This window comes from Micropterus dolomieu, linkage group LG01, assembly GCF_021292245.1.
Source record: "Micropterus dolomieu isolate WLL.071019.BEF.003 ecotype Adirondacks linkage group LG01, ASM2129224v1, whole genome shotgun sequence".
NCBI lineage: Eukaryota > Metazoa > Chordata > Actinopteri > Centrarchiformes > Centrarchidae > Micropterus > Micropterus dolomieu.
In genome coordinates this window covers 4203737-4216980 of record NC_060150.1, presented here as the reverse complement: position 1 = coordinate 4216980, position 13244 = coordinate 4203737, and the positions used below count along the sequence as shown (strand labels likewise).

General features: G+C 42.8%; 1 protein-coding gene across 2 annotated transcripts in view; it reads right to left on the bottom strand.

Annotated features, from left to right (window-relative positions):
* Positions 1-1497: 1497 nt before the first annotated feature.
* Positions 1498-13244, bottom strand: part of runx1 (RUNX family transcription factor 1) — a 30040-nt gene continuing 18293 nt past the window's right edge. For both annotated transcript variants that reach the window (XM_046060601.1, XM_046060607.1), the window contains exons 5-8: positions 12434-12538; positions 11114-11317; positions 5348-5491; positions 1498-4072 (exon numbers count right to left, since the gene is read on the bottom strand). In XM_046060601.1, coding sequence (XP_045916557.1) covers positions 3525-4072; positions 5348-5491; positions 11114-11317; positions 12434-12538 — 1001 coding nt within the window. In that variant the 3' untranslated portion in view covers positions 1498-3524. The remainder of the gene's footprint in view (positions 4073-5347; positions 5492-11113; positions 11318-12433; positions 12539-13244) is intronic.

The window sequence follows — 13244 nt, the reverse complement described above, 5'->3', positions numbered from 1 at the left end:
TAGCCTTCACTTTCTGGAACCGACAAGATTCACGCCCTCTTCTCGCAGTGATTGGCCAGCTGTGAGGAGGTGTGAGAGTAGGCAGGGTTTGAACTTTTTTTTCATTCAACACAAGCAATATCTCTTAGAAGAGTGATTGGCCCAATCCCAATGTCCTATCCCCTAAGCCCTAAGCCCTGAACCCTCACAGACTTTACTGACGTCACTTGGAAAGTGATTATGTTTAAGAGGCTACAAGGGCTCAAAATGCTGTAAACGAGAATGGGACAGCCCTTTGCCACTTTATCACGTTACCTTGACGACGCTGAAACACGTTGCACACTTTTTATTTTATGTTTTCGCCTTATTTTTAAGTCCTGCAGGGTCTCTCCCTACAGAGTGGAGGAGAGGTAGCGTAAATGTCAATATATATTTGTAATTAATCAATACACTATTGTTGGTCAAATAGCATCATTAAGCAAAAACTAAAACAAATTGTTGAATAAACTAAGTGTGTAATAAGGTGATTGCATTCCTCTGACCTCATGATTTCTATGCAGCATCTTAAGTTAAGAAAACTTTCAACAATATAAACATCAGCGTAGGTGTCGATTGTTGTTTGTTTACTGTTTTCTTCTTCTCTTATAATGCGGATTTGCCGTGATACTTCTCTGTCTTCCGGGCTTCCCCTGATAACCCCCGTGTTTTACGTCATACCGCTATGAACTGTGGGCAATTCCCTCAGCCAAAGTCTGCAGAAATGCGGACTTACAAAAAGGGTCGCACTTGATGATTTGACAGTGGGACAGCCCTAAGCCCTCACGGACTTCCCGGGAACGTGCCTCAAAGTCTGTGAGTCTGTGAGGGGGGACATTGGGATTGGGCCATTGTATGAAATCATGAGCTGTTGTTCCAATTTGTAAATTTGTTTGTCTGTATAATTGGAGCCTTTTCTCAACACTTTCTAGTGTGGTTGTAAAGAGCAGCTTTAAATACTTTTGCCTAAATGGTCAGAGGACACTTCATATGTTATAGTTGGAGAATACCGCCCCCTTTGCTTGGTGAGAAATACACCGTGGCCCTCCAGTCTTGCCTTGATGTGCACAGTGAACAGGTCCACAAACTCAAGTCAGCGTTTACTAAAACCTCTGCTGGAGTCTTGGAGGTGTTACTGTTGAGCATTAAGCATGAGAACCTACAGATTATTTTGGTGTCTGTTTGCTTAGTTGCTGAACCCTGTGCACTCTTTGCCTGCAGTAGATCAGCTTTTTATAAGGTGTTCTCACTGTCTGGCTGCAACCACTTCACCTTTATTTAGCAACCAATGTGTGTGTGTGTTTGTGTACGTGTAAAAAGGCAAGCTAGGGCTTGTCTGTTTGCCCGTAGAACTTCCTCCAGTTTCAGGAATAGCAGTGGATGAAATCTGTACGTGTGTGTGTGGTGTCTGGAGGTGGTGTGGTACAAATACAGGTGGCAGAGTGCAGGAGATATAAAAAAACAAATCAGACGACCAGTAACCACAGGGCAAGAGTTGTATTTTTTTCCTTATATAAATCAAACACCCAAATGTGTGTCAACAGTGTCAAAACAAAACTAGTGTGTGTGTGTGTGTGAGAGAGAGTGAGAGAGAGAGAGAGAGAGAGATAGGGGAAAGGGTGATCAAATGCAGGTGTCACAGCCAGGGTTATATACAGTACAAATCGACAGTGGATCATGGTAAATGTGAGACACACACACACACACACACACACACGAAATGCTACCAAAATGGTATTGTAGGAATAAATTAAAGTATTTAACAAAACTCCATGTGGTAATGTTTCTCAGCATGGTGAGTCAAAATTCAACAGAGAGGCGTTTGGAAGTAAATCATCTTGGAGTAAAGCTGCTGACGGAAGACAGAATTTAAATTTGAGCATTTTCACTGCAAAACTAATGTGTGGAAAACATCTGAGACATAATTTAGACATTGTCTTTTGTGTTAACATAGAAATTTTCATCTCCAGTCTGGTCAGGGTCCGTCTACAATAAATATGCAATCACTCGACTGGCTTAGCCAGTTAAGAATTATTAATCATTTTGATGGGCGAGTATGCAGTCTGCAGTGAAGCCAGAGTTAGAAGTCATAGTCACCTCAGGGGGCCATAAAAGTGATGAATGGGAGAAGAGTGCTAAAATCATTAGGGGGGTGATACAATGACAGATCGAAAGTTTAAGGTAAACACAAACAGGTCATCACAATATTTGCCTGATCAAGTCATCTATTCACAACACCAACAACATTTATGAGGATGAAATCTTCTTATTTTACAAAGGGAGCTGAATTGAGATCAGTCCAGTGCTGCTGCATGCACTTTGTCAGTGTAAAACCAAAATATTTCCCTGCTGCTCTCCGTTTATCTGTCCAAATTTACTTGCTTCATTCAATAGAAACTCTTCTCTGGAGTCCTTTTCTATGTCCTGAGAGTGAGACTGGGATGTCCACTCTCTGATGTCCATTGGCTAATGCACCTGTCATTCATTGCTTGTTCAACATCATCAGTAGACAGTTTCAAACTGGGAACACGCATCATCTGGCTCCTGGTCATGTGATGATGTACAGTACTGGGTGGAATTTTTCCCAATAAGGGATCTAATATAAATAAATAAAAAAGATGCAGTTTACCCAAGGAACATTAGCAGGTAACTGCATCGATAGGTGACGATCAATATTGCTGCTAACTGGGGAGCGCACAGTACTGTGAGTCCTAACATTTCCTCCGTGCTCACTGTTGATGTTTCACTCAGTTCACAGTTGAGTTTTAAATCATCAATACTGTTCTAGGAGGAAATTTACAATATGGAACACAACCAAGTTCAAATTTGTCTTATGTGCAGAGAAATTAAGGGATAGCTCCTGAAGAAATGGTATTGCAAAATCCTTTATACCACTGCATGATATATACCTTCATATCGCCCAACCCTAATAGCTATCGTCAAGTGCTGTGTGTGTATTACTGCCTGATGTCTCTTATCCCTCTGTGCTATAGAGCTCCACTGTTGTTAAAAAATCAGTGAGCCTCACTGCTTCCCTGTCCTGCTGCTCCAAATACTCACTAGAGCAACAATTGTGGATTAATCCGCCGCTGAAAATAGTCCCCAACAAATGCATTCATCATCAGGGGCCAGCTCTTCTAGGCAACTACTGATTTTTTTAGATATTAGTAGGGACCAATGGGCTTGGAACTGAGAAGCACAGACAGGAAGCCATATTGAGAGACTTAGTATTGATTTTAACTTGATGTTGCGAGGCATTTAGAAAGTTCACATGGACTGACACATCGTTAGTTTGGGTTTCTTCTTGAGATTTATGGAAAAAATATAGAACATCAGACTTTCCTTCTTCTTTAACTGAGATTAGGGGTTGTGGTTCACTCAGCCCTCTCAGTTTGAGCGATATCTATATGTGACACTTTGGATTGGCGTGTATTTATGTGTTAAGTGATGGTGTCCACCATCACATGACCAGGTGGTCACCTTAAGTGTCCTCTTCCACCTCGACTGGTTCAGTAAGGTCTCCAGACAGCTTCAGCAGCTGCCATGTTTGTCGGGGAGCTACTGTGGCTGGACTCCACCTCTACACCCACTCCTTCGTTCTGATTGGGCAAAGAGGGGTGCAGGAGGGAGGAGCCTGTGGAGGCGTTGGTGCACGGCGGCAGGATCCTTGGCGGGGAGCGCGAGTCACTGCTGCCTCCTCCCCCGGCCATCATGGAGAACTGGTATGACCCGGCAGCGGTGGAGTAGTACAAGTGATATGGCGAGGAGGTGGACTGGAAGGGCCCATTCTGTGCCTGGTGGGGGGTGTTCGCCGGGTAGGGAGGAGGCAGGTAAGTGTGGTACCTCCCCGTCGGGGTGGTTGCCATGGCCGTTGCCATTGTGAGGCCAAGGGTGCCGTTGGAGACGGGGTTGTGAGAGGGGGTGTAGGTGAAGGCGGCCGCTGTGGGAGGGTAATGGACCCGGGGATCGGAGAAGCGTGAGTCAGGCAAGGAGGGGAGGGAGGTGAAAGGTCGTTCTAAGGTCATCCTGTGGTCGGTGAAGGCCGTGAGGTCAGGACCTGAGAGAGGGCAAAGGTCAGAGGGAGAGCAAATTAGCCTCATATGTTAACAGTAATTAGACAAAATCACAAAGGGGATGTGAAAGGTGGTAAATGTCCGCTGGCTCAACCCGTTGTCACTCCCAAGTCGTCACATTTGGACACATGATCAAGACCCATTGGCGTCATTGTGTAACGAACTGGGGAGCCCCTTAATATCATAGTTCAACGCACTGGGAGATACAGCTGTAGTATAATTTTTGAATGCTAAAGGTACGTGTAGGATATTTAACAGAAAAGTCAGAGTAAGGAGGTGGCTGGGGTGGATGGTCGGCCAGAATCCGGAAATTCAACCAAGAAACATGTGTTTGTTTCCCGTGTGAACCAAAAAGTCAACATTAATAGTTTTTTTTAAAAGTTACGTAAGTAATGTTTCACAACGTCAACAAGTAATTTTATTGTGAAAGTTTAACTGGACGTTGCATATTTATTTTTGCTAACTTGACCGCAGAGCCCTAAATGTTGAAAAATCCCCCTTAAGGGCGTTAAGAGGCATCCATATGTGACGAGCTGGGAGCGAGAAGGTGTTGGCTGGCTAAACTGTCCAATGTTAGGTAAGGGTAAACTAATAAAAAGGCGAATAAACCGTATGTTGCATTTGTAAAATGTTTGTGTGTTTACATACTACTATATTCTAAATAATAAAATCAACAGGGCTAAAGCAAAAATATTAATAGCTATGTTACACTTAAAACAGCTGATTCTTTGGCTCCTTCATGACTGTCCCACCCCACAGCTGAATCCCAACCGATCGCAAATCGGTGCGGCATTTTGGCAACATTACAGTCCTGTTTTTAAATTAAATTTAAAGTTTGACTGGAGTCAGTTGGCCAAGAGGGTTCATTCAACATATTCTAGCCTATTCTGTTCTGTTTTAATTTCAGTCCATGATCGCAGTCATGTTTCTCACCTTTGAAAGCCTGTGTGGACTGACAAACTGATTGACAGCCAAAGCATTATGCAGCAAACGATCAGCGACGGGTTTAACAGAACCAATTCAAAGGGTGGTCCATAAATGTCAGTTGATGAAAATTGTAAAACAATCATTGATACAGGCTGCTTAAATATAATCAGCTGATTGAGGGGACTGTATGATGGTTAAGTTTATTTTTAAAAAGACAAAACGTGGGGCAACAAAACTATAACTTTGCTCGCCTTAATTCAATAATGGGGATGCATTTGTGTATCCTATGTGTAAATGCTCACGTGTGTTACCCATAGACTGTATGGTGTTACCTGTGAGTCGTGAGGACAGATCACTGAGTGAAGATCGGCCAGGCGAAAGGGCATTCGCCGTGTGGACGGTAGGCGTGGCGTGGCCAAGGTAAGGGTATGATTGGTCGTAGGACCAAGACGGAGACGACTGCATCTGTCTGGAATCTGAGAGAGAACGAAAGTCATTAGTCGTTGAAACCTTCAGAGGTGTAAAGCAAAGGGTGAATCTTGTGAGAGAGTTGAGCCATCTTTATTTCTGGATTGCACAATTTTCAAGTTGGGGGATCACAAGAGACAGATAAAAAAAAAAGGTCGGTGTTCTGGATTTACGCCACAAAATGACACCTGAGCAAGTTTGGACACTGAATACGATCAAAAGCTAAGAAGTGAACCTTGAGTTTAGAATATTTTACCACAATTAAAACCCCAGTTTAGTTTTGGTGCTTGACATGAGAAAATATTAACAAGATATTGAATTGCATGATATGTACAGAATTTCCTACTTAAAGAAAGTCTGATTTAAATGACCTTGTCTTGAGAAGCTGTTGATAGTGAAAGGAACAGAAGAAAGAGAGATGGAGGGGAGGAAGCAATTAACTTAGTGTGGGGGCGGACGGATGAAGGCGAGGGCTGTGTGTGTGTATGTGTGCTCTTTCATTCAATCCAGTCTTTTTTTCCCTACAGTAATAAATGGCACTGATCACCCACAGACTTGCAGACAACAGTGTGTACTTGTGTGTGTTTGTGTGTATGTGCAGACAGACGAGGAAGCAAATTGTACACAGCAGCCAAGACGTCAATGAAGGCTTTTCAAGTCTAGCCAAGAGCTCTCCCAAGCACTGACGTATGTGTGTGTGTGTGTGTGTGTGTGTGTGTGGTGGTGAAGCCCAGGCCTCGTGCCAAGCCCCCTCCTTTCCTGGCTTCTCTCTCCAGGCAGAGTGCACTAATGTGGGGCGGGAGCCACAGACGGCTGGCTGTTTGGAAATAGAACTAGAACACATAGAAAGACATCTCTATGGTGTTTTATGGTTGGCTAATGAATGTCTAAAATAATAATGTGACTGTGATTTATCAGTCAGTGTCATGATGTATAAGAACTGATCAATACTTAAATCAAAGATCATTTACACATAGAAGTAATAGCAGTACTTTCTTTAGCTTTCTATTATTTTCTACCTATTATGTTTATTGTTATGCACCAAAATACCAAAGCAGATTCCTTGAATGTATATTGTTAGTCCTAGTATCATTATCATTAATGGCGCCATCATTATTAGTAATATTAATCATTTTCATTGATATCTGTACCACTACAAGCTAGTAGCAAGAACCGCCTTCAGGCAGTTGTCATGTCAGATGTGATTAGGCTTTAGTTTTGCAGATTTCACCCCAAAATTGATGAGAACCTGGGACTTTTTGGGGTTCTTGAGGGCCCCAGAGCAGAACTTTGCCCCATAATCCAATAATAACTGCACAAAAAATAAATGCACAGAGGGACCAAATTTAAATAAGCATTAAAAAAATACATAATTTATATAAGGGGCCTTGGTCTTTGTGCAAAGAATTTTGTTCACATTACTATCCTTGTTTTAGTGTTTTTTTATTTATACACTGCAGCAAAGCCCACATGAGTTTTTATTTTGTCCCGACCTTTTTCATGTGACACCGCTCTGTGTATTTTACATCTGTTATGGGCTGTAAGTGGTTTGGCAGCAGAGGGAAAATAGACGTTTACTGCACTGCCACACATGTGCAGATTGAAGCGCCACACATATCCACACACATTATTGTACTGAATTTATTACAACCAGGAGCATTTGAGAAGTGAAAGAAGGGATGACAATTATGAAAAGAGAAATGAAAGCTAAGAAGGGGGGGGGGGGGGGGGGGGGTTGATGATGAAGGAGAGAGTGTTAAGAGAAAAGGGAAGAAAGGGGGAAGAGAAAGAAAAAGAGAGTGAGGTCTAGAATGACTTAATAACGGTTTCCTGTTGCTATTTTCATTTTTGGAGGGATCAGAAAAGCACAGAAAGCAGGAAGCACTGGGAGCTACCTCTCTGTTTCTCTTTCCCCCAGTCCAGAACTACAGTGTGGGGGTCTTTCTCTCAGTCTCTCACCACTTTTATGTCTGCAGTTAGAGATTCACCTCCATGCCGTGCTATGTGAAGCCCCCTGTGCAAAAGTTGTTCTGAATTTTTTTTTTCTGAAGTCCAACTGCAACCCAAATAGTCGAAGATTCGATGCTTCAATGGGCGGAGCCTGATTCGACTGTCAATCTCACAGTCGAAGCTTCGCAGCGAAACAAGGATCACGCCATTTTGGCGATATGGGGGTGCTCAATTCTGATTTTACATAGAACTACCAGTTTTCTCCCAATAAATTAATATACATTACGATATATATATATCAACTTTTAATGCTGTAAATAAACATGAAAAAAGAATAAAACTTTCAATAAATGTGCGTAAATAAATCCTAAATTGTAACCCTAACCCAGGGGGCGTCAATGCGCACGTGTAGCGTGTATGTGTGTAGTGGCAGAAGACGACCACTTGTTGAAGAGACGGAGCCCCAGCTTCACTGGTGTTGTGCCCGAGTTGTCCGCACCTCGCGGGACTTTCTGATAATATATTACTGTTAATGAACCACACAAAGAATATTTTATCATTTTTAAATAGCTGGCTACTTGAAATAGACCCGCAGGCACGCACGCAAAACTCCGCACAAGACCGGTGAATGGCAGAGAGAGAGAGAGAGAGAAAAGGGTCTTCAAAAAGTCTCAGTTTAGCTGGAAATTTACTGTGTAAGTAATCGCAATCGTCGCGTAACACAAACACACATGATTCGACTATAGGCAGGACTTGATGATTGTGATTCGACAATGTGAATCCTTAGTCTTGGACAGTCCTAGTTATAGACTATCCATGTACTTACATCACCATTTCCATTTGCAAAACAAATCTCATTAGTACTCATTATTATTATTATAGACTTGTGTTTGTGTCAAACACTATTTTTAGTTTTGCCCAGCTTAAGATAGCGGATGCGTATTTGGTATTCCACGAGTTGTGACGTAATTTTGCATCTTGTATTTTAATTGTATGGGTGGACCCACACTTCACAAATCAGAAATCTTGGGACTTTCAATTCTAACATTTGCTTTAAAACATTTTCTTCTCACAGTAGCACTTCCTGCCAGCTGACTCTCATTTCCTTCTTAAGCCATAACTTGCTTCCTCACACACATGCAAATTCACACAGAAGACGAAACACTAACCACACTTCAACAGTTGTGCGTGCGCGTGTAAACACACACACACACACATACACAGCTTCACTACCACTGAAGGCAGAAGAGGAACAGATCCCGTCTTTTGGTACCACATATTGTATCCACGGCAACCGCAACATACACTCTCACAGGTACACACACTCATACACACACAGACCACAATGAATCTCACTAAAACCACAAGGAGGAACAATGAGATTTGATGCAACTGGTATCAATCTTTTCCTCTACCTCTCGGTAAGAAAGTGAATAAGCATAATATTCTCCCAACTATTTCTTTCAACACTGAGCAGGTTAAGGCGCTGTAAACACATGTTAACATGGACGATAACTCAAGTCCTGCAGCGTTCCCATCGTCAAGAATTCGCCAGGATTTCTTTGCAGCTCACTGTTGATGTTTTAAAAATCAACTGCTAGGGGGGAAATGTCAGGATCTGGGTTTCATTTGCGTGCTATAAAACCCAATCCGTTTGGTTATTTACCATAAAACTTCAAGTAATAGCCGGGGTTTTTATTTGCTTATATCGCTTATATGGAACAGGCCTTTAATTCCTTTGAATGAATAATACTTTTCTACTCATTATTTCTGTAACATGAACTAAACGATTCAATTGTGGAGAATCTATTCGATCTAACAATGTGTAGCATGTCCATACTGACAAACGTTTAAATGTTATAATGGTTTGCAAAATCTAAGCAGCTTAAAACTACAGTAGCTCAAGCAGGTGACCCAGTGGCCTTTTGCAGGTTTCATACATCCAAAGAACTTCTATAAAAACTAGACCGGGCTTCTAATTTAAGACCTGCGTTTATTTGCCAAAACGCCAGGCCTGTAAAAACGACAGCACCTAACTGGGACTAGGTTTTAATCGAAGTTTTACGGTACTTAAAAAAGTCTTACTAGCCCAATAAGTGCAAACTAAAAGGCAATAAATTCTGACTAAAAGAGACACTGTTGAATCATTTGCTAAAATGAGTTAGTCATCCTCCAGAACAAGTGGGATGTTTTTTATACACTAAGAAAAGAAGTCACAAACACAAGCTGAAATCTAAATATGGCCCTTGCACAGCTGTGAGCAAGTGTTGCTTCCAGAAGAAGATAAACTCAGCGATGACTGAAATTCTTCAGCAGCTCTACCTCATCACACGCTGAGCAGACAGGGTTTCTGAGTAATCCTTAGACCTCGAAGTGAAGTCAGATTCAGACAAAAGGGCAAAGAGGGAAATTCCGCGTCAGAAGAGGAACTCCATGAGTTTACTGTTCTAGTGGCCCCTTTTGTTTCTGTGCTTCACCAAAAATGTTTTCAAACAAGACTTCTCACCATGTATAGTCATGGACAGATTTCATGGTTAATCATCTTTAGGAAAACAGGGCGCAGTGGAGACGTGTCATGACTAGTTGAAGACGAATGCATTGCCAGTGGTGGACTAAGTACACAAATCCTGTACATGAGTAAAAGTAGAGATACTCTTGCTAATTGACCCTTCGCGAAGCCACGCCCCCCCCCCTTAGTTACTGTTGCTAAGTCAAACAGTGTTTGACCAAAATATCAAAAGTAAAATGTACTTTTTATTTTGGTTATATTCGTCAGGGGATGCTGACGTGACAAACAGAATTTTAAAACCATCATCAAAACAGTTGCCAATTAAATTTCTGTCAATCAACTAATCGTTTCAGCTCTACTTGTATAAACTGATAAACTGAACCGTTCCCATGTAAAGACATGTTTGACAAACCTGCGAGTTTCCTGTTTTCAAAAAGGAGATGTATCATAGTTGTTAAATAATTGCATTATTAGATTGTGTCTGAGCTCACAGAGGAAGTTTCTCAATGCTAAATATAAGGCTACTAACTGTAAGGTTGGTGGATTCCTGGCTCCTTTAGTGTCAGCACTGAACCCCAAACCAAAGCTGCTTTGGATCAAAGCATCTGTCAACTGGTGGGTTGGGGTCTGCATAATTAGGAATGAGAGGAATCAACATTAAGGTTTTGGTTCAACAGCTAGTCCTGATCCAGGAATCATTCTATGTATCCAGAATAACCCTGGACTCACACAGGCGTTTCAGCAGCGGGGCATTTTGCCTTTCCCATGTTGTTGACTTGTTGATTACTTGTCATTTTGTGAGCCTCTGCTACCGATCACAGCTCTCTGTGAACCCCCCCCCCCCCAGTTCCCTGCAGAGCTGAATTTCCCACATGGAGAATTTCAGAATGGTGTGAGCACAAGCATTGACTACAACGTGGCTGTAACGCGGCGCACATGCCGCCTGTGTGAGTCCGGGGTAAGACAACCATTCGCTTCAGTAGCATTGCTCTAACATAGCTTCCAGCCACCAGGGCTCAAACATTCTGCCAGACTATTGGTTCAAAGAGGAAACAACGTGACGCTCTCACTCTGCCATCTTGCAGAATGGCATGTGACCGCTGCACAGAGTACAGCTGGTCTATGCTGCTTCTTTTCTCTGATAAGACGTGAATCAGTTCTGGGCTCTTACCGGCAGTTATCTGAGTGTGGGTGGGGTTGGCGAAGGTGGCGGAGTTGAGTGCCACAGATTGGCGGGTGTTGGCAGAGGGTTGATGGTGATGGTGATGAGGAGGCGTCACCCTCATCGAGCTCCGCCTCAGATGTTCCAGCTCTGTCAGCCTCTCAGAGAAAGCCAGCGAGCCAGGTTTGACCTCGTCCATCTTCTGACGATGCCCTGGGAGAGAACGAGAACATGAAACTGTCATGATTCTGAACATTTCGCTCCCTAGCAGCAACTTTCTGCACTTACGGCTGAAAATGCCCGCTTGAAGTGTGCGACAAAAAGATATCTAGAGGTGATTTGTCAGCAAATGACTTCATGTTTGAAATCTGATTCCATAATCCAGGGATTACAGTAACAGTTACAAGCCAACACAGGCTAGAACAACGTCCCGACATTGTTAACACACTCTGTCTGCTATGGCGTTTTGAGAATCTGGCGATGGGCGCCGCATAAGTCTGGCTGTCTCCCTGTGTGTGTGTGGTGGTCTTTCACGCTGTCTGTGGTGTTGGCTGCACTTCAAAGCACTGAGGCTGAGCTCCAGTTACAGGCACTTCCTCCCAATGGGGGAAGCGTGCGTGTGTGTGCATTTGTGTGTGTGGGGGCGAGTTAGAGACGAGTGATGGTTATTCACAGCTGAGCGCCGCTGGCAGGAGTTTTCCTCTCTTTCCGTCACCTCAGGTCTCTCCTGACTCTTCTGACCAGCTTCGCTCAGTTCAGTTCAGTTCCATTTAACGTGAATGAAAATGATTCTTATATTAGCGTTTATTAGCTAAACTAAATACGTGTCTTTGCTTCTTCCTGCTTTCATCTTCCATTAGAAACCCCATTTTTCGTCACACTGAGTGAGAGAGGAACTCAGTGTTGCATCAGGCTCCTTATTGACTCACTCAGCTGAGAGTTTGTCTGTAAGGATCAGATATGTCTTCACTAGTCACTTAGTTAGTTGACTTTTATACAACAATATGATATAGATAAATATCGAAACAATACAAATCTTTCCGCATATACATAAAATGACATGATGAAAAGCTGTTATGTTCAAGCTTCATCTCCCTCGAAGTGAAACCCTATCGACAGAGAAGAATGTTGATTGGATGAAAAAACCCAGGATTGCATCCAATGTCAACATTTTTTCAATATCTGCACATTGTAACTGAAAATCTATGCTGTGTTTGTGCCAAGTGAATGGAGAATTGTATAGGATCAAAAATCTATCCCTGTTTAGACCATGAACCGTCCATCTGCTGAGGAGGAAAATGTCAACATTTGTGTGTCAGTGTCACTCACGTCGTGGCTCTCGAGGACCGTCCACTGTGATTTTAATAGCTCTCTGGTACGTGGCCACCTGAGGAGGATTGGTGAACACAGTGATGGTCAGAGTGAAGCTCTTCCCTATGAGAGAAAAGGGGAGGAAGACAGGTGAGGAGAAGATGAGAGAAAGAAAAGAGAAAAGAAAACGGGGGGGAAAAAGAAAAAGTGTTCATTAGTATTTAGTAACACTCTCCTCTCGATGTCTCCTCGACTTCTCTCCTCCCATCTCCCCGAATATCCTCTTGGTCTGCTTAATGCATTAAGTCATGAAAGTCATGGACCCCCAGACAGGAACAAACCAGATGCCACACACACTCAGAAAAAAAAATAGAAAGACCATGATAGATGAATCCATCTAGTAGTCTTCAATTACAAGTGAGGGCTAACCGTGCGGCTAATTGATAAAATGTTTCAGCTGGCGAGCTAACACGCTATCAAGCCCTTATTGGCTATTGCTAGCCAGGAAAAGAATCTCTCCGAGCCTGCGAGCTTGCTACCTGTTAGCTCGGTCGCTAATGGACCAATAAGTACACACAGTTTATTTAAGAAACGTATTTGTACCATCAACTCCCGTCTCCTGACTCTCTTCTAAAAACTTTCCTCTTTTAGGGAGCAGTTTATACCCAAGCTATGATAGCTTCCTCCATTTTGGGCCCTATGTTCCCTCAAAGGTCAGCAAAGTCATTTGTGCAATCACCCCAATCAATTTCACTCCTCGTGTGGATTCCATTGAAATGATTCTGCAGCAAACTTTTGTGGCTTTTAACGCTGGTGTGAAAACATCAAA